Below are 21,609 nucleotides of genomic sequence, written 5' to 3' on the forward strand. Positions count from 1 at the left end.
TCGCAGACTGCTTGCCACTCCGTATGATTCTGATCCTTCTACAGATTTTGTATTTATGTATCTACCTTGCATCTCTGATGCATGTTCACACCTGTGCTAATATATGTTATTTTGGTAACATCAAATTGTTGAAACATGTTTATTGTTATATTTTTACTGTGTGTTTTACTATGTGATGGCAGGAAGCTAGGTGCCAGTCATAAGGTGGGACATAACTTATTAGACAAATCACTGACAAAGGCATACAAACGTCATAAAAGCAACCATAGGCAAATAGGGCAGGCTAGTTTTGGGGTGAAGGGGTGTAATTTTTTAACTTGAGCCAGGAACATTTCCACAGAACTCTTTATATGGATGGGACGTTTGTTTGTTTTCCACAGAACTCCTTATGAATGGGACGTTCGCTGGAAGCCAGTAGGGTTTTTGGAACGTTGGAACTTGTCTGACCGGTCTAGAAGGTTTTACCAATGGCTTATTCCATGGGACCTGGTACCACAGTAGGGCATGTTGGTTGGTTGGTTTGTTGATAATTCAACAGCGTTGTATGTGTGTCTGTGTGTCTGTGTTTGCATGCACAGATACTCTGTCCCCTCTACCTTTCAGGCTATTCGTGTCACTTCCACTGTGACTGAACTTTATACTTTTTAAGATATTAGAGAAAAACTAATACAAATGTTCCCATTTACTTACATTGGGCCATTGTGACATCATAATAGGGTCATTAAACTGGCTTGCACCTGTGCTTCACTGACACCTGCGCCAATGTTCCTTTTCTCTCTGTCCCTCTCCATTCAACTGTAAAACTAGGAATATTAAGACACCTTCCATATTTTACTTTGTTTTCTCTCCATCTCTCCATATTTCTCTCTATCCCTCTCATTCTACTTTCTCTCACACTCCACTTTTCTTCACCTCATTTTTCTCTCCTTCCTTCCATATTTTCCCACTTCACTCTCTCTTAATCTCATTATCCATAGCCACTCCTGTTCACTCTTCTATCCTTTCTTCTTTCAATTACTCTGTCCATCAACCCCTACACTTTTTTCAACTTTTTTGTCAGCCTTCTTTGACTTTACTGTCCTCTATTCTCCCTTCCTTTACCTCCTCCATGCCATGTCCACTTTATCCATCCATATTTATAACATCTCCTTCCTCCAGTCTATTTTCTTTCCTATTTTCACTCATTCCCTCTGTCTGTAGAACCTCCATCCACTTGATTCTTTCTATCCCTCTCCAACTCTGCGTTGCATTTCGGTCCAGGTAGGTACCGGCAATATTGGAACTGGTTCTCGGTACCCGACCCTACATATGAGGTAGATAAATGCAATGAGTGATTCATGACACGGTAAATCATGTAAGGATGAGAAAAATTAAAACAAGACCTACGCGACAAAGCTCGAACTAAGTTTCTACGTTAATCAGTTCGAGCTGAATTAATCGCAGAAGTTTGGTTCAATTTCAATGAGCCAATATCCAACTTCCCTCTTCAACCACCCACTTCAACCACTCACTGACTGTGGTTCTAGGGAGTTGGGAGGACGTCCTAAATCAGCCTGGTTTTACCAAATTCACTTTGTGAAATATATATAATCTCAACGTATAATGTAAACTAAAGCTAAACTGAGAGCAATAGTAGGGCAGAGCCAGGCTCATCATAAGTGGCCCCAACAATGGATTTAATGCGGTTAGCATCCAAAGCCCACAGTTCCCTCCAGCTGAATAAATAACTGATTTAAGTATTCTCTTGGAGAAATCTAAAAAAAATCTAATCTTTGTGAGATATTTGCGTATCCAATATGCTGTATTAGTACTTTCAGTTCCTTTTTTAAACTCTTTACTTTATTAGAGTTAGAAAAACTCAATTCTACCAGACAGTGAAATATTAGGACGATAATCTGCCAAGCAAATAGTTCACAATGACGGTTGCACCTTGTGTTACGGTCCTAATGTTTCCCCTCATATCTCAAACTATCGCTGTGGAAACAGGTTTCTGGTGATTGCTTTGCTTTGTCATATCGTTGATAATCTATTTTCACAATTTAATTTATTTCTTTTGTGTCTTTGTGTGTTTGTGTGTCAGAAAGAGAAAGAGAAAGAGAGATGGAAAAGCAGATCAGCAGTCACAGGCTAATCTGGAAAGTTATAATAAAAATAATAATTAATTTTATTTTTAACGCACTATTCATTCAAAGGAATCTCAGAGTGCCTACATATTAGAAACTGACTATAATAATACAATAAAATAAAAAAATGTTAACATAAGCATAACAGAAAATATTTAACACAAGGCCAGAAATGCCTTCCTGAATAAAAAAAGTCCAGCTTTAAAGGAGTCCAGCGTCTGCAATTCTTGTGCTGCTAAGAAAGATCAGGTTATTGTATACAATATCCATACCGTATCAATCCTACAATCCCAAAACAAGGACAGGAAGGGAGGTGGTCAGCGGCCCAAATTAGAGTGTTGATTGGTGACTTCATGATGACATCTCCAAGGGTGTATACCCTCATGATGATTAAATCTACTCTTCAATTGTTTCAGTCTCAAGTCTTACAATCACTTACAAAGAGTAGGAAAATATATATATTTGAAAGTGACCAAAAGGACTTGTATGATGTCAAATCTAACCATTAACTATGTAGTCTTCTTAGAGACTTTTAACCAACTGAATCCCTGGCAGAATATGATCATAAACAATTATTACAAGTATTACAGCATATGTAAAACAGTAGTTATTGAAATGTATAATGCAGTATAACTTTTAATTTGACTTGAAAAGCAGCTTTTAAATATTGTGTACCTCTATTTTTACATATCTAATAGAATGTAGTAGATTATGTTGCAATCACATCATAAAGATATATACGGCTGCATTTAATGGCATTTTAAGACTTTTTATTCCACAGAATTTGTGCGTACTGAAATGTTCAATTGTTAGTGTTCTTGAAAGATGATTGAATACCGTCCTGTTTGTGTTTGAAAGAAAAACACACGTCCAAATGCATCTCTGTTCACTAGTAATCAATCTTATAGGCAATTTATCTCACATCCAAGAGAATAAACTGGTTTTAAAATATGGACAATATTTGTATAGAAATATACCAAGCTTGGATCTGTAGACCTCGATTACAGCACAGAGGACAACAACTCCTTTTCATTCACAGTTATAGGCTCATCTTATCAGAAGGCTCTGGTTCTTGACATCAGTAGCGTGAATAATCTATCAAGAGATCGATCTGATGTACTTTCGGACAAAGAAGTTCTGATGTGGCAGGCGGTGCTAGGCGCTCCAGTATCGGTTGGTAATTCACTTGACTCAGCCCTCATGCACTGGGCTGGTCTTATCCGTACACGTCACCACTTTTAATAATTATTCAACAAGGAGGCAGCGGCAACAGGGAACTGGCTGCTTCTGGTTCCAAGGCACACATAAATACAAAGCGCAGCCGGAGACAAGGAAAGCACAAAAGGACGAGAGGCACACTCTGTGTAAAGCCGAGGACTAACGGAGTCAGGTCAGCTGTTTATCTTACTTAAAAACGTTTCGTGAATTGATGTGGTGTCATGACGACTAGACTGTTTCTGTATGAACCGATATGTAAACATCAAATATCCTACATACTCCAAGCTAAGAGGACAGATCTTGGCACTATTTTTCGACATTAAATGTCGTATATTATATATTATATTATAAAACTATTCTTTTGAAGATGAACACATACAAAGGCGACATTTATTTAAGTGTCACGATATAGCCTACATTTTTCTCACCTATATTATACTGTAACAGAAGACTGTGTGGCGGACTCAATGAAAACTTTGGAAGACTCACCGGCTGTGAAATGAATTGGTGAAGATTTGTTTTTACTCCTGTTCTGCGTTTTTGATTACCATGGTGTTATCCCCCCGTGACACTTTTTGTCAAGCTGAACACATCCATTAAATAGAATGCTCTGAATCTGTGTGCTCTCTCCACAACGAAAACACAACTATTACGTGGCAGCTGCGATGACTCGACTTCACCAGCGATATTGCCTCTGCTGTTGCCTATTTTCCGAACTTGGAGAACTAAGCTACTATTGAGATTTATCTGGCTGATTAGGCACCCTCCTTGCTCTTTCCAAATTTGTATCGTTCTGTAGGCCTAGTTCATTAAGGCTTTATGGTCCAACTAGAAAATCACAGTAGAAAGCTCCAATAATAGCCCATTGATTGGGTTTGTTGTTGTCGTTCACCGCTGCGCGTCGGGGTCCTGTTTCGACCCGGTGGGATTTATTTTTCGATAATTACCGCCGAATGCTATACATTATCCTTTACATAGCCTACTCTTTAAGTTGTGCCATAGGTTATGGGACACATTCGCTATGGATCCGCTGCCGCAGTAAGTTTAGTCATAGCCTACCCCACATAGGCTACTCGCACTCACAGAGGTGACGTTCAGAGGACCTCACTCTGACACCGTGCCGGTCGCACCCTCATCCGAGGTCTAGACTCTGGTGTGTCGGGACGAGAGAAATGTCCAAACTATTGACAACTGCAGGTTCAATGGGATAGGACACGATTAATCAGTTTTATCGCCTTCATAAGCACAATATAACTGCATTTTTGGATATAGTGAAGGCTGGATTCCATGCAGTGATAAAGCAAGCTTTGTCTTCAGTCTGAGTGTATATAAAGGGCATATGGAGTATGTAGGTTGCAGTTTCTAGGTCATGCGTATCCTACCCTTCCCCCTCCCCCACCCATTTTGCCCACCCTTAAGCTGGAGAGAGAGGGAGAGTGTAAGAGATTTCCATTAGCAATGGCAGGGATAATACATTTTACTGTACAGAGTATCCAGGGAGCGAGAAGCTCTGTAGCTGATTGCAAAAAGAACAGCAGCTGTACCTCAATATCAGTACTGATGAAATGTACTTGTTCAGATGATCAGAGATCATTCCACACGATGGAAATATAGCTAAAGTAATGTGCTCCTCCTTATGTATTTATGATGAAATGTAATAGATTATCTCAGCCGGTGGCTTGACCCTGGCTCAAGACCTCTATGAAGGTGGGGCAGTGGGTCTATATTAGGCGTTTCACCTTGTAGGCTGTCAGTGGGGAAGAACAAAGGGAAACGTGCCGTTTTCTTTATCTCTACTGTTATTTCCCTTTCCCGCTCAGACATGGCCTTCCTTGTGTACTCAGCTTTTACCTTGAAGGATTAAATAGAAGGAGCAAAACTGGACATATAAACACCTGCGCTTCCCCCACTGGCCATCAAAGATATGCCCTATGTAGTCCTGTGTAACGCGCTGGAACCCCCTGCAAAAACAGAAGAAAAGCTTTCACTCGATGACATTGCCAGCTATGCTGCCAAAAGACACCCCTTAGTATGTTGGCAAGCTTCTATCAGTGTCAGCTGGGCTGTTGGTGGTGTTTGCAAGGTTTTTGCATTGCCTTGTAGGAAGTAAACTTACTAGTTCTTGAACAGAACTCCGTATTGCTGCTTTAAACACCTCCTTGAAGTGGTTGTTTCCTGCCTGTTCCCAGATGAGATGCTGCACAGATGCTTGCAGGATCTCTGAAGTGCACCGACACGGCAGAACTTGGCCCAGAGAGAGAAAGGGAGGCAGACCATATCCTGTTAGTGTTTCCAAATGGGTCTGTTAAATGTTACAGTCTAGTCTGTTTAACCTCAAGTGGTAGAAGGTGCTTCTGAGACGGGTCTCTGTTAGGTGGTCATCTGTTAGACTGTACAGTCACACAGTGCCAGCACAGCCATCACTGCTATTCTCACTACTGAGCGCTGGGCAGTAACACGGTGCCAGCACAGCCATCTCTGCTAGCTTCACTACTGAGCGCTATCCGCTGGGCAGTCACACAGTGCCAGCACAGCCATCACTGCTAGCTTCACTCCTGAGCGCTGGGCAGTAACACAATGCCAGCACAGCCATCTCTGCTAGCTTCACTACTGAGCGCTGGGCAGTAACACAATGCCAGCACAGCCATCTCTGCTAGCTTCACTACTGAGCGCTGGGCAGTAACACAATGCCAGCACAGCCATCTCTGCTAGCTTCACTCCTGAGCGCTGGGCAGTAACACAATGCCAGCACAGCCATCTCTGCTAGCTTCACTACTGAGCGCTGGGCAGTAACACAGTGCCAACACAGCCATCTCTGCTAGCTTCACTACTGAGCGCTGGGCAGTCACACAGTGCCAGCACAGCCATCCCTGCTAGCTTCACTACTGAGCGCTGTGTCAGTCATCCACTCGTCTCACAATGAAGTGAACAGGAAACAGTCACTCACAAAGAGGCACCGTGACCCCAAACCCCTCGCCCTATCGGCACACTCAGCCCCTCAGCCCCTGAGCCTCACATATAGAGCAGCATTCGTGTTCCCCACTCATGGTCCTTAGCTCAGAGGGTAGGGTGTATGCACTTTTATTTTTATTATTAGAAATTTGTCTCCAATTGTCAGTTCATTTTACCTATTTTTTTTTTGTTGCCCAAAGCCCTGGTTCAAGACATTCACAATTCGTCTAATGGTGGGCCAGCCTAGATAGGAGAGTGAACGAAGGCCAATACTGTAAATTGAAAATGCTTGTATTGTCATTCCTTTGATCTGTAAATTGCCCAGTATTTGTCGTTTTCATGTAAGGTAATCCCCCTTGTACCCCAAATTGCCTTAAACTGGTTATTCTGGATCCAAGAATTTTAGTCAGAAAAATTGAGGGTTGCAAAGAGAGCGTTGCAGTGTGTGGTTATATATTTATTCAGTATTAGATTAATTCAGCCTTTACAGTTACTATTGCATATTAATTAAAATAATGACACTTTTTATTTATCTGCCCGTGTTGCCAATTTCGTTGCCACTGATTTTTACTAGATGTGGCCTTCATCTCTTTTACCAAAGTTATTTGGCTTTGTGATGTTTATTTCCAATGAAATTTTTCCGGTAAGATTAGACATTGCTTTTATTTTTGAGGTGTGCTTTGGTACTAGACTCATTAATGTTGAAACTGTAAACAGCAACACGCAGGCCCGTGTGTGGTCACAAGCACGGCCTGCTTATTAGCCTAATGCATCCATCCAGCTGGCACTCTTCTGAGTATACATGTATGTCTTTCCTCACTTGTAGGACATGTTGCTGTTAAAGAGAGAGAGAGACAGCGAGAGGGAGAGAGCAGGGGAGGTGTAAAATGAGAATTGGACAAGGTTCTGTGCCATGTCTGTGTGTGCTGCCATGTGTCCGGTGTTGCCGTGGTAATGGTTTAGGCTCATTTTGGCGGGATGGGGGAGGCATTGTGAGCAGGCAAGAGCAGCATGTCTTGTGGCCCTCTGAGATATATTTCGTCTGTCACGTTAAACTAATTTCTCTTCCCCCTTTCGCTCTCCTTGAATGCCTCCCCCCTGTGGCCTGTCATTTGTTAAAGACATTTCCTTTCCTGCTTGTTTGTGTGTGTGTTCAGTGGGCCCACTCCTACGTCTTGTGCTTTAGTTGTTATTTTCTTCTTTGTTTGCAAAGAAAGATGATACTTCCTCCTTGGAAAAGTTTATGTTCCACATCACTCCTGCCGTCATTATGTGTGCTGCTTACAGGTTGGCTGAGGACATGTCCTAATGTGTTCTGACATATACAGTTTTCTGAGCCTGATGGCAGCAAAGTAATAAGCACATTTAATTCACATCCTGGAAAACTCAAACAAGGTCATCATTCAATGTCACTAGAGTTAAATAACAAAACGAGCCAATACATGATGAAGGGATTCTGGAAAGACTCAGACTGACTTCAGGCTTAGACCTGGACATAAATGATTGCAGCAGTTTATCAGCATTAGGCTATAAGGCAAGGCAAGGCAAGGCAAGGCAAGGCAAGGCAAATGTATTTATATAGCACATTTCGTACATTAAATGCAATTCAATGTGCTTTACAGAAACAAACAGAATTTAAATTGAAACACAGTCAAAGAAACTTAAATAAAAATAAAAAAAAACACAATGAAAATTGAAAGAAAATAAATAAATAAATAAAACATCAATAAATTGCAGGTAAGAGACATTATGATTAGCACTAAGAAGCAGCATACCGTAATAACTATCATAAGAATGACTTGATGAAAGATGTCTCTTGCACATTCTGACATGTACTGTAGGTTGTATGCAGATGGGACGGGGGTATGGTGTGACTTGATATCACAGAGGTTGCTATTGCATTGGAAGCTCCATTTCTGGTGACAGGAGAGAATGGTCTAACAGGAGCAAGCCCACACAGTCTGAGTGAAGCCGAGCGGGAAAGCGCCTAAGCTGCAGTGTCAGAATGTATTGATGTCATAAAGGCTTTGTTTGGAAAAGGGGGCTTGTGTGCTGAGCGGGGCCTTTTGAAATATAGACTAAAGTGAGTGGAGTCTTTGGCCCACTGACGCCACCACTTACTGTTAAATACATTTGTTTGTGGATGTGATTTAGCACAAAAGAAAGCATCGTTTTTATTCATCTCTCTACCCCTTTGATTCTTCCTCAGACGCACTAGAAGAGGAGCTTGGACGGCATGCAAAGTTGTGAAATATCTTCAGAGAGCGCTGATGATCCCCTTAGTAGTGGCTTACGACGACATCGACAACCACAAATAATAGTGATCGGAGCTGGCTTGGCCGGCCTCGCTGCAACCAAAACCCTACTCGAGAACGGCTTCACCAATGTCACAGTCCTAGAGGCGTCTGACCGGATTGGGGGCAGAGTACAAAGTATTCAGCACGGTAAGAGAACATCAGTCAACTCGTATATATTACCAGAAGAACTTTGTAACACATTTATTTGATGCAGGTATTTGAGTATATTGAGATTCTTTGGAATGAAAAGTGCGTTAAAAATAAAATGAATTATTATTATTATTATTATTATTATTTAGTCATTAATGTATCATCTGTATGAGCTCCATTTGGTTTTGTTTGGCAGTATGACTCGTTTTCATCTCGGTTTAAGAAAACAGCCAATGTTATCATTCTGTTTCTGTAGGTCTCAGATATATTATATTGTTACAGTACTCTGTGAATAACTGGTATATTACTGTTGTGTTTTCCTTCATAAAATATTGTGTTCTTTTTCCTTCCCAAAATGAAATGCTAATAACAAAACTCAACTGCTTCCCACACAGGTAGAGCAACATTAGAACTCGGAGCCACCTGGATCCATGGCGCCAATGGCAACCCAGTCTACCACCTTGCCGAGGACAATGGTCTCCTGGAGCACACCACGGATGAGGAGCGGAGTGTGGGCCGCATCAGCCTCTATGCCAAGAACGGCGTGGCCCACTACCAGACCAACAATGGCAAGAGGATCCCTAAGGACCTGGTGGAAGAGTTCAGCGACCTGTACAATGAGGTAAGAGCGTTTACCAGACATCAGTGCAGGGACAGTATTACATATGAGAGCATTTTATAGTTTGGTTGAAGCATGAAACCTCTGAGAGTGGTAGATCTGTAGCTGCAGTCTGCAATTTCCGTGAAACACTGTCGATATTTGAGCTCAACAGTCAATCAAATTACATCTCCCCCCTCTGTGCTCTTAAAGTGATGTGTTGATTGGCAGTAACTGTTTATGGCTGGGTGTGAATCACCAAGTTTGTTTCTGATTTACAAAGCTACTACTGTGTTCAAACACCAGTTTTTTTCTGAGCGCATGTGTCATGCTTAAAAGTGACCAGGGGCGAAAAAGAGCCCGGGTGACGTAATGTTGACTTTTGAACGACTCTTGAGTGACAGTTGCTATACCAACGATAGCATGCACTGAACGGGCAACTAGGAGGACTGTGAGGAGCAATTTGCGGAACTTGACAAAAAAGTGTTTTGTGTAAGAATCGCGAACTGCTTTAACTGAGATCATGTGAGTTGCCCTGTATTCATCTCTGTCTTCTTAGGATATTACATAGTTGAGTCAGCCTGAAAGTATGTAGCAAACGTCTTTTAACATACCTCTGTGGTGAGTTCAAATCTTTATTAAAAAGAGGCCTGTAGAAACATGAAACCTCAATATCTTCCAGTGAACTCATCGCATACTTTTGGCGAACATCAGCACATAGTTCTGTCCATTCATGCTGGTTTTTTCCCCCATTATTATCGGGTCAGTAATTTCTGCCCGTTGCTCAACACCTGCTCGCCCTGACATCATGTTGAAGGTGCCTGACGGTGTTCTGTTGTACTCTCTTTCTTCGCTTCGTTTGACATCGGCTGTCGCATCTGTTGTGATGCACTGCGGAATTTAGAACGCTTTGATGCCAGCCCCTGAGCACAGGATGGTGCATGCGGCCCACTTACTGTAGATGCCTCCTGTGATCATCCGGTGACATCCTTGCTCTGCTCACGGCTCATGGGATCAGCTCTTTCAGCATCACAGAGCTGTGCTTCCATGCTCACCAGGTCTTCTGCATGTGTGACCAGACTCGACGCGTGAATGTTAACCAGCATGCTTACAGCACTTCTGGTGCTAGGCCTTACTGATGCAATTTTAACGCCATATCTCCCAGTATTCCATAAACAAAGACAATTATTACGTTGACACCGCACGATCAACGCTAAACAATAAACCACCATATGTTCCATGAAGCAAGGACCCTAGTGTTGTTATTGACTTTTGTGGGAATGTTTTTTGAAAAGAATGAGGATAGTCTAATTTTTTAATTGCGGTATTGCAATATTTCTTAACAACAATTATGCACATTTTGTGGCTACTACCCATTTGCAACGGATGAGCTGGTTGTTTACCCTATTCATCATTGTGTAGACGCAAAGAGATTATGGTGTGACCTTGGACTTCACCATGGTGTTAAATGTTGGCTATTGTCTGAGGCTTTCTCCAGACAATAAAAAGATACTTGCCCAGACATGTCAGTGGTGTAGGCAGCTCAGTCTTCAGTGTGATCATTTTTCACCCTTCAGTTCCTGCTGTCCAGATCCCACAACAAAGGGCTTTGTGTTTGTTTGGCACGATACCACAGGGGTATAGAAACTTAACTCAAACATTATTAGATGTTGTATCCTGAGAATATCATTTACATTCATATGACAAGTTTATTAAAAAATGGAAATCAGAACATGACGCATTAATTCAAAAGTTGCTTGCAAAGGTTATTGTCTGTTCCCTGAAACTTTGGGGCTGCTGCGGAAAATGGCTGAACTCAGCAAACTACCAGCAAACTACCGCTTCAGACAACTTTTCTCCCACCGCAGACTCTGACTTCTTGTGACCTCTGGTCTAACTTCTTTTCCATTGAACTGCTTGCTCAATTAGTCTCTTGACTGTCTCACGCTTGCTCAATCAGTCTCGTGGCTGTCTCACGCTTGCTCAATTAGTCTCTTGACTGTCTCACGCTTGCTCAATCAGTCTCGTGGCTGTCTCACGTGAGAACAACACTCGCCCCAGAAGGGAATTTCTCTCAGGTTCCAGGCCAGTGTTTCTGTTCTCAAAATGAGGTTCCCACAGCGGTTGAACTCTCATGGAGTGAACAGTTCAGCTGTGGAGGTCAGATTGGTGCGCCGGTCATTAAGAATATGTCTCTGTTAGAGACACCCAGCTTTGCTTCTTGTTTACAGGTCTGTAAAGCCGGACCTGGGTTCTGAAAGCTGTTCTCACATAAATCAGGAAATCCAAATCTCGTTTTACCTTTGCTCACACCTTCAATCTTCGCTTAGGAAAAATCTGAGCTTTGTTTTCAGTACAGTGCTTAGTGTGTATTCTCCTTGAAGTTTATATTATTATTTTTTTTATATTATTTATAAAAAAAATTGTCATTATTCAATATTTGGGGTAAAATACTTGGAAGGACATTTTGCTGTGCTCTCAATCTCAATTCAATTTCTCCATCTCTCTCTTTCTTTCTTTCTTTCTTTCTCTCTCTCTCTCTCTCTCTCTCTCTCTCTCTTTATCTCTCTCTATCTGTCTGTCTGTCTGCCTCAGGTTTATGAGCTGACTCAGGAGTTCTTCCAGAATGGGAAGCCTGTTGGAGCAGAAAGCCAGAACAGTGTGGGAATCTTCACACGTGATGTTGTGCGGAGAAAGATCACGCTGGATCCTGACGACTCAGAAAGCAGCAAGAAACTCAAGCTCTCCATGCTACAACAGTACCTCAAGGTGAGTCCCAATCCCAAAGCCTGCTCCACCCACTGTGCTAAAACTTAAATGTTTTTATTGGTCGATTCCAAAGAATTTGAGGCAGTTAGTAAAGATGAGGAACTCCTCCCTTATTTCACATGCTTTGGAGATTACAGCAAGAGCGAACAATAAACTCAGTGATCTCTTATCCCCAGTAAGTACGCAGTGATATTTCCTTTGAAAGGTGAGACTTGTGAGACTACATTCTGTATCTTGATCCAAAGCCCTACCTACCCACAGAGGTGTTTTACTGGTTAAGTCACACCCAGTGGTGTAGTGGTCCCTGGAGAAGTGGGTATACAGCACAGGATAAACGCCCTGTTTTGAGAAGTGGTTATACACGCAATGCTGACTTGAAAATAAGTGGGTACACTCCGTATACCTGCGTATACCCTGGACTACACCACTGGTCACACCATGCTTGTATTCGTACATAGACCAACTATTCAGAGAGCACCTCCTTTCATAACTTGCAGTCCCTCTCCCTTCCTCTTCCTTTCTCTACCTCTCCTTATCCTTCCTCTAATGCTATCTCTAACTAGTACTTAACTCAAACGTTTTTGTAAATATTTTTTTATTTCTTATTTAAAGTAGTATTTAGTGTTACACTAGGTCTCTATTGCTCGTAGCTTGATTGTTCTCTCCTTCGTAAGGCGCTTTGAATAAAAGCATCTGCTAAATGACTAAATGTAATGTAAATGTCGTTCTTTGTACTCGTATTTGTGGGGTTTTTTTATGTGTAATTTGACAAGACCGGCTTCTTCAGTATGCCACTGTAGCTCCTCCTGGCATGGATATGTTAAGCGATGAGCAGCTAATAACAGGAAGACACTGCACACCGCTAAGGTCGTCCGGCAGGGAGCAGAGTATATAAATATAGACGTGATATTTATATGGGCCAAGATGTTTACGAGCAGTTTCTTTCTATGTTTGTTTCTTTATCTCTCTACTTAACGCATCCGCTGATGTAAACATCCACTTTCAAATAAACACCCTAAACATGATGGTACCTTGTTTATTTAGTCATTGTGTCAATAAGTCATTGTTGAGTACATTTATAATTATGTCTAACGATTGCAATCTTTTGTGTGTGTGTGTGTGTCTGTGTGTGTGTGTGTGTGTGTGTGTGTGTCTCTGCCTCTGCAGGTGGAAAGCTGTGAGAGCAGTTCCCCCAGTATGGACGAGGTCTCGCTCAGTGAGTTTGGCGAGTGGACGGAGATCCCGGGCGCGCACCACGTCATTCCCAGCGGCTTCATGCAGGTGGTGGAGCTTTTAGCCCAGGACATTCCGGGCCGCGTGATTCGCCGGGGCAAGCCGGTCCGCCGCATCCACTGGAACTACACCTTCCAGCAGGCCGAGGAGATCACCCACGGCGAGCACGAGCACGAGCAGCAGCACGACCACAACCGAGACTGCTGGCCCTGCCAGGCTCCGGCGCACATCGAGTGCGAGGACGGCGAGCGGCTCTCCGCCGACCACGTCATCGTCACGGCCTCGCTGGGCGTGCTGAAGAAGAGCCACGAGACGCTCTTCTCCCCCGGGCTGCCACGCGACAAGGTGCAGGCCATCGAGAAGCTGGGCATCAGCACCACGGACAAGATCTTCCTGGAGTTCGACGAGCCCTTCTGGAGCCCCGAGTGCAACAGCATCCAGTTCGTGTGGGAGGACGAGGCGCAGCTGGAGCAGCTGGCCTACCCGCAGGAGCTGTGGTACCGCAAGATCTGCAGCTTCGACGTGCTGTACCCGCCCGAGCGCTACGGGTACATGCTGAGCGGCTGGATCTGCGGCGAGGAGGCGCTGCTCATGGAACGCTGCGACGACGAGACTGTTGCCGAGACCTGCACCGAGCTGCTCCGCAAGTTCACAGGTCAGAGGAACAGCACTGCTGGGGTGGTTAGGTGTGTGTGTGTGTGTGTGTGTGTGTGTGTGTGTGTGTGAGGAGCAGCACTACTGGGGTGGTTAGGGGGGCAGAAGGGTTCTTTTGCCTCTGAAATGGGATCACACTGTTTTCTGTTTGAGGGTTAGTTTTTCCAGGCCGGCCTGTTAACTAGTTTCTTGTAGGGGGGGAGTAAGTGTCTCGTGAAACAGTAAGAGATTAGGAGACCACTCCAGTATATATATGCATAATAAAATACATTTTTACCTCTACAAATAACCATTCACATGTACAAAATAGCTGAGCACTATCCATATAGTGGTATTGATAGCTGAGCACTATCCATATAGTGGTATTGATAGCTGAGCACTATCCATATAGTGGTATTGATAGCTGAGCACTATTCATATAGTGGTATTGATAGTTGCTGCATATTCATTATGAAGCAGTCAACAGCGCTGCAATCTAAGCCACAGTCTAAGACACTAGTAAGAGTCACATAGAGAGATGGTGTAGAGGAGAGAAAGTACACTAGTAAGAGTCACATAGAGAGATGGAGAGGAGAGGAGAGAAAGTACACTAGTAAGAGTCACATAGAGAGATGGTGTAGAGAAGAGGAAGTAGACTAGTAAGAGTCACATAGAGTGATTGTGGAGAGGAGAGAATAATGAGTAATGGGGGCCTCTAGATAGAGGAAATGATGTCATAACAGCCTCTCTGAAGGGAAAGGCCTTTACCAGCTGAGTGCAGAGAATATTTGCTGGTTGCGTCATGTTTGATTGAATGAACTGAGCCTGCCTCACATGTATGACTCACTCACTAAGACACGTGACACATTGGACAATAGAAACCTTTTGGTTTACCTTGCTTACGAATATGATGTGTTCTTATCGTGTATTTAGTGGTTATGCAGGCTGTTAAACTCAGACAGCATAAAATCCAATGAAATATATGTTTTGATTCTTCATCGCCTTGGGCTTAACAGGGTAACATAAAACAATTGTCACACTCACAGCTACGGTGTATACCAAAATTTTTGGTTAATTCAGAGTAATATTATTTAGGTTATACTGTATAATCTTGTTGGACTTTACAGTGGAAGTGTCTCTGAACTTGCATGAAGTCCAAAGCATATGACTGGATGAAGTTGACCAAGCATGCTGAGAGAGAGACAGGGGACAGGGGGTCAGTGTGCCCCGGTCAGGGTGCCTGGGTCACCCTCAGATTCTCTCCCATTCAGAGCAGTTCTCACACCAGTCAGGGACTTATTAACAAAAATGCCTCATCTTCCTCTGGAAATTAGTTTGTGTCCATCACTGTTAAAGTAACACTTTGCAACAATTTGACACTTTTTGAGATATGGTTTTATAGGCAACTAGGATTGACACCATTCTCAAATTCATTTTTGATAGCATATGGTCATGTGAAGGACAGATAAACACCTGTGTCTTCCCCACTAGCCATCCAGGATATGCCCTTTGTTGTTCTGTGTAACGGGCTGGTACACACTGCAAAAAATTGAAGAAAAGCTTTCACATGCATGATATTGCCAGCTAAACTGCCAAAATACACCAGTTAGTGTGTTGGTAAGCTTCAATCAGTGTCAGCTGGGCTGTTGCTGGTGTTTGCAAGGTTTTTGCATGCCTTTTAGGTAGTTAGCTTACTAGCTTTGAAACAGAACTCCATATTGCTGCTTCAAAAGCAAAGGCTCCAAATGTGGAATCTGAGTCTACTATGATGTCATGGCTAAGGAGGCCTCTCAGTGGTGGAAAGCTCCAGGGCATCAGTCAGTTAGAGTTCAAGGTGCTGCTGTGCTCCTCCACTGAATGGAGAGGTCGGGGCGTCAGCCTGCCTGCCCATGACTCAAAGCTCAGAAGGGTGGAGTGGTCTGTAGGCTCACAGAGCAGAGAGTGCAGGAGCAGGCTGGGCTGGGCTGGCTGTGATGTAGGTCAGGCGTGTGCAGTCTTCCTCTGGGGCCCGCCCTTGCTGATATCCCCTCGCTCTGGCCCACCACGCTGCTGTCAGCGGGGCGGCACTTAATTAGTGCCCTGAAATTGGATTTGGATTACTGTCTGGCTATGGCTCTCTGTCCACGTTCCCTTCACCTGGGCAGTGAGTGGGGAGGGAGGGAGTGAGAGTGAGAGATAGAGAGGGATAGAGGGAGAGAGTGAGGGAGAGAGGGAGAGGGAGAGGCTGAGGCAAAGGCAGATGTGTAAGACAGCCCTGCCTCTATCACATCGATCAGTACAATGGCTCCCTCTATGAGCTCTCTCTTCTCTTCTCTATTCTTCTCTTCTCTTCTCTTCTCTTTTCTATTCTTCTCTTCTCTTCTCTTTTCTTCTCTACTGTTCTTTTTTCTTCTCTTCTCTTCCCTTCTCTTCTTTTCTCTTCCCTTCTCTTCTCTTTTCTTTTTCTACTCTTCTCTACTCTTCTTTTCTCTTCCCTTCTCTTCCCTTCTCTACTCTTCTCTTCTCTTCTCTTCTCTTCTCTTCTCTTTTCTCTTCTCTTCTCTTCTCTATTCTTCTTTTCTCTTCTCTCCTCTACTAGAGGGAAGCAGAGTACTGGAACTGGATGACTGAGCAGGCAGAGTAATCTGTGAGATCCGAGACGAGTTGGAAGCCTCTTGGAGGGGTTAATAAATATAATGTCAGGAGAGGAACAGGCGGACAGTGTAATGGTAGAGCTTGTTCTTGAACTGGGTTCCTACGAAGGTCAAGCTGAATGCTCCTATAATGTTGTCCCAATAACACGCCTCCAGGCTGAAAGAATGCTAGTGTTTTTATGCAGGCTTTGCTCATTTAAATCCAAATCCAATTTGTAGTGTGTGTGTGTGTGTGTGTGTGTGTGTGTGTGTGTGTGTGTGTGATTAAACTGATGGCGGTACTGCTACTAAGCTCTTATCTGCCTATGAGGGAGTTCCTTGGCTGAGTGCTGAGGCCTGGCACAGTCCCCTCTTGGAAAGGGTAGAGAGGACACCTGCAATGCTCTCTGCTGGTCTGCTGGATCACCCTCTTGTGTGTGTGTGTGTGTGTGTGTGTGTGTGAAAGAGAGAGAGAGAGAGGTTCATGTAGTGTAAAACATTTTTCGTTAAATATTTTCTGCCGTCATCTTTGGCTGGGGCTCGGCAGACAGTTTCCTGTCGGACCAGATGATTAGTGGGACATTACAGTTCAAGCCAATGGCTTGAGAGAGCGAGAGAGAGAGAGAGAGAGAGAGAGAGAGGATGGATGGGGACAGCAGGACAGCTGCATGGTTGAAATCTCAGCAGATGAGTGGAGATGGGATGTGCCGAACATGATAGAAAAAGAGGAATTGAAATCAAATGGCCTCTAATCTCTGTCCTTGCTCAGCCATTACTGTTATCAGTCTTACCTTGCTCTATGTGTCCTGCCTCTGACCATGCACCCCACTCCTCCCCCTCTCTGGGTCCAAACAGGGAACCCCAACATTCCTAAGCCGCGGCGGATCCTGCGCTCCTCCTGGGGCAGTAACCCCTACATCCGGGGCTCGTACTCCTTCACCCGAGTGGGATCCAGCGGGGGAGACGTGGAGAGCCTGGCCACGCCTCTGCCTTACGCCAAAAGCACCAAGGCTCCGGTAAGCACCGACATGAAGACTTTGTAAGGGAACACACATATTTTATGGACACGTATTATACATATTATATGGACACATATTATATGGACATATATTATACACATATTATATGGAGACACATTATACATATTATATGGACACATATTACATGGACATATATTAAACATATTATATGGGCACATATTATTTGGACACATATTATACACATATTAAATGGACGCATATTATATACATATTATATGGACACATATTATACACATATTATATGGACACATATTACATTTTTAATCGTTTTCTGACAGTTTCTAGCGTCACAAATATGGTTTCAGTGTAAAGAAACCTACTTTCAATGCTCCAATAAGGAGGTGCTCTAGCTGGTGTGTCTTGTTGTTGAGCCCTGAGAGGCAGTGTCTTGTTGACATTCATACGAGGGGCCTGCTCAGCATGTTCGAGTAGGTCAGATAGTGTGGTGTGTCTGGGACGCTGGTCTGGCTGCCAGTGGAAAGCCTGTAACTTGAGTAGAGAGATGGCTCTGTGCTGTGGCTTCCTGGCGAGGTGAGAACGCACTGAGGCCCATTAAGGTTCCGAAAAGGAACAGTCTGATCCCACAGAAACTTCCTTTAGAGGTGCTTAAGATCAAAATAGCATAGTGGATGCTGTACTTCATATGTAGCATCATACAATCTTTATAATCCTTTGCTTTTTCTACACACCCCTTTGCTTTGCTCCTGCTAATCACAATCCTTTTTGTTTGCCCCCCCTCCCTTCCCCTCTAATACCTATTGCCCTCTCCCCCTCCTCCCACCTGTTCTGTTGCCCCATACAGCCTCTGCAGGTGCTGTTTGCTGGCGAAGCCACGCACAGAAAATACTATTCCACTACCCATGGTGCTTTGCTGTCAGGCCAGAGGGAAGCGTCACGCCTGATTGAGATGTACCAGGACTTCTACAATGCAGAAACCACAAAGCCTAATATGTAAACTGAACCACTGACTAGTGATACTACCTTTTATGTGTTTTATATGCTTACTGGACTTAAAATTACTTAAATTATACACACATATGTATATGCATGCATGTGTGTGTGTGTGTGTGTGTGTGTGTGTGTGTCTTAAAAAAAAAAAAAATCTAGGGGGCATTAAAATGACTGGTTAAAAATCATGTTTTTATTGTATGTAGATTTTAGCTCTGTAGATTTCACTTTGAGATGTACATTAAGAAGCTGCCAAGTTGCTGTCATCTTGTTCTTAGCAGATTTTTTTAAATCAAGAAGTTGATATGTTTATAACACATCTATAATTTAACTTTTTTTGTAAGTGCCTTATGTATTAAATGTAATTTTGTTGAAAACATGCAACAACACAAATTAATTAAACTGTATATTAATGTGAGAGATTGTGTGCTTTTTACCCTCTTGCTACAACATTGCTTTTAATGAAGAGGATGCACTGTCCCTTTTTCTCCCACTAATCTGCCAAGCCTGTGTTTGTGCCAAATCTGACATAAAAAAAAAATTGGATTTAGATTTGATCCCCTATAAAAGACTGCTACAATTCTTCACACTGCTTGCAATGACAGTGTTTCTGCATCTCCAGTTGAGATTGGTACCAAACACTTTATTCTAATCAGCTCGTTGGCTGTTTGCCACACCTTGTCCCTTTATCATCCCATCTCTTCAGGATCTATTTGTTTCAGCACTATGTAGTTCCCCCTGTGAGCCAGCCAGCCACCTCATAAGCCCCTGCACGGCTGGTGTTGTTGATGTTTGCATGTGGCCCGTCCTTGTCTGACGGGGGACTGATGTGCTGTGAATGGTCTGCCCCCCTCTGGTGAAGAGGTTGAAGTGCAGCCTCCAGGAAGTCAGAGTACAGGTGACACCCTACCCCAGCATTCAGAGTTAGGCACTCCTAAAGATTGACACATGACCCCTTGTAATGCATATACCCAACGTACTCACACTAACAACACACAAAAGTCATTCGAACTCTGAGCCTATATGAGAAGTTCTTCTCGTGACTGTGAGAGAGGTATCGATCTTTGATGATCTGTGGGGTTGTTGTACTGCACTGAATACAGTTGAACACCAAATGAGATGCTTATGCAAAGTGACATTAGACGGAGTTCATGCAGTCTGTGACAACCATGAATATGTCACTGCCAGTGTGGGATTTCTTGTGTTGGTTATTTTATCCCTGTGGAAAATGTGTCATTAATGCAGCATTCTGTGTTAATGTAATGTTCTCCAATAAAATCTACTGTCGTTCACATCCCTGCTGATACAACCCAATTACTGTTAGATTGATTGATTGATTGATTGATTGATTGATTGATTGATTGATTGATTGATTGATTGAGTAAGTGAGTGATTGATTGACGAGCATACAAGTGCTTACAGACATTGCACACACAGAGACATGTCAATTATTGTATCATCTTATGTAACACGCCACACTCCTTCTCTGTCATATACACACACAAACACAAACCCCTCACATCCTGAAACATACAATGGCAGTATTAGATGATCTGCAAATTCATAATGACGAGCGGTTGTTGGTCAAAACTGAAGGATGGACGAATGCAAACGGATCTTCCCAAAAGTAGCATAGACAAACATAGACAAAAAACAAATAAAAACACTGAATCAAAAAGAAAAACTGTCCCAAACTGGGACAATGCCCACGCGTAGCTATAGACCCTGAATCTTAACAATCACACTGTATGCCTGCTCGCGTCAGCGACATCTCTCAACTGAGCTGTGCGGCACATATTTAAAACACTGGCCGTAACCATTACATTATGTAAATCAATTAGCCGTTTCGCACGGTATTTCCCCTTTCTAAACATAGTGGCATAACACATTATATATATACATTCATGTGATAATAGTGATAATTAACACTGGCATTAAATCCTTTCTTAAATAAATGTTTAAAAACACTACAAACACCACTGCTCCAATGAGCGCTTCCCTAGCGGAGCGCAAAATGAACGAAGAAAAGCTTTCCCTGCGTTGCACCCCAGTTTGCGCCTACGTTTCCGGAAGACACGGGCAACAGGTAAGTGCGAAGATACTCATTTTGGTCAAACCGATCAGTGAACAAAGAAACCATGTAAGTGTTCTGCTGTAGATTTTGCACATTTTAAGAATACTTACGATGGTACCGTTTCACATAAATAAATGATCAAACTAAATTTGCGTGCAATGAGTCTTTCTTCCCTTGGGTTATACTGACAATATATATCCCCGTCATCTCCAAGTTTAGAAAACCCATCCAGTGTTAATCACACATAATATAACCTCTAAGCACTAATGAACAACATAATCACATCATCAATCGTTCCATATTTGTGCTCGTAAGAACATATCTTTTAGTCGATGATCATGATCTGGCAGGGAACCGCCGCTTTACGTGCCAGACGCAATGCGCTCTGTCACATTCTTATTAAACTGGAGCCAGACATGTAGCAAAAGCAACCAAATACTACACCTACACCATAAAACCAGAGCAAAGCTCATTTCATCAGGTGTCATTGAGACCTGCCACTGGAACTGGTGTTATCTACAAATTATACAAAACTCTTTGGGTATACATTCCTGTGTTCTTTATGTATTGACGCCCGAATGCGCTGTCAGAGAAATGTTCAGAACACATAGGGCTCATTGGAGCTCTGCATACGTGCAAGAAGTGCAGATGCAGATGGAGGAATCATTAAGCTACTCACTAAATGCTGAGCTTCAACATAAACAAGATAGTGGGATTCAGAGAGAAGTGATCTTGGTTCTCCACACTGTCCAGGCATCATTAGTCTCCTCTGTCATGGAGTCAAGTGTTGCTTTATTTAATCCATAAAAACCCATGGCTTTCTTTGGCCTGAAGGCCTGGACAGAAACATTTCCCACGGTCCATTTCTTCAACTGAATACTGTTTTAATAATATTGATTTCATATATTTATATACATATTTTTTCCATGTACACTATGTATTTTCACGCATATGAATTCATA

At 43.0% G+C, this 21,609-nt stretch overlaps 1 protein-coding gene across 2 annotated transcripts; it reads left to right on the forward strand.

Annotated features, from left to right (window-relative positions):
- The first annotated feature begins 3,427 nt into the window (after positions 1-3,427).
- smox (spermine oxidase) lies at positions 3,428-19,855 on the forward strand. 2 transcript variants are annotated; one of them, XM_080858764.1, is made up of 7 exons: positions 3,428-3,513; positions 8,503-8,737; positions 9,136-9,362; positions 11,934-12,107; positions 13,275-13,995; positions 17,441-17,601; positions 18,428-19,855. In XM_080858764.1, the coding sequence occupies exons 2-7, from the start codon at positions 8,530-8,532 to the stop codon at positions 18,578-18,580; spliced, it is 1,644 nt and encodes a 547-aa protein (XP_080714890.1). In that variant the 5' UTR covers positions 3,428-3,513; positions 8,503-8,529; the 3' UTR covers positions 18,581-19,855. The 2 variants fall into 2 exon arrangements, with proteins under 2 accessions (XP_080714890.1, XP_080714891.1); XM_080858765.1 differs by lacking the exon at positions 3,428-3,513 and adding an exon at positions 5,509-5,623.
- The last annotated feature ends 1,754 nt before the right edge of the window (positions 19,856-21,609 follow it).

The sequence above is a fragment of the Sprattus sprattus genome (assembly GCF_963457725.1).
Source record: "Sprattus sprattus genome assembly, chromosome: 20".
NCBI lineage: Eukaryota > Metazoa > Chordata > Actinopteri > Clupeiformes > Clupeidae > Sprattus > Sprattus sprattus.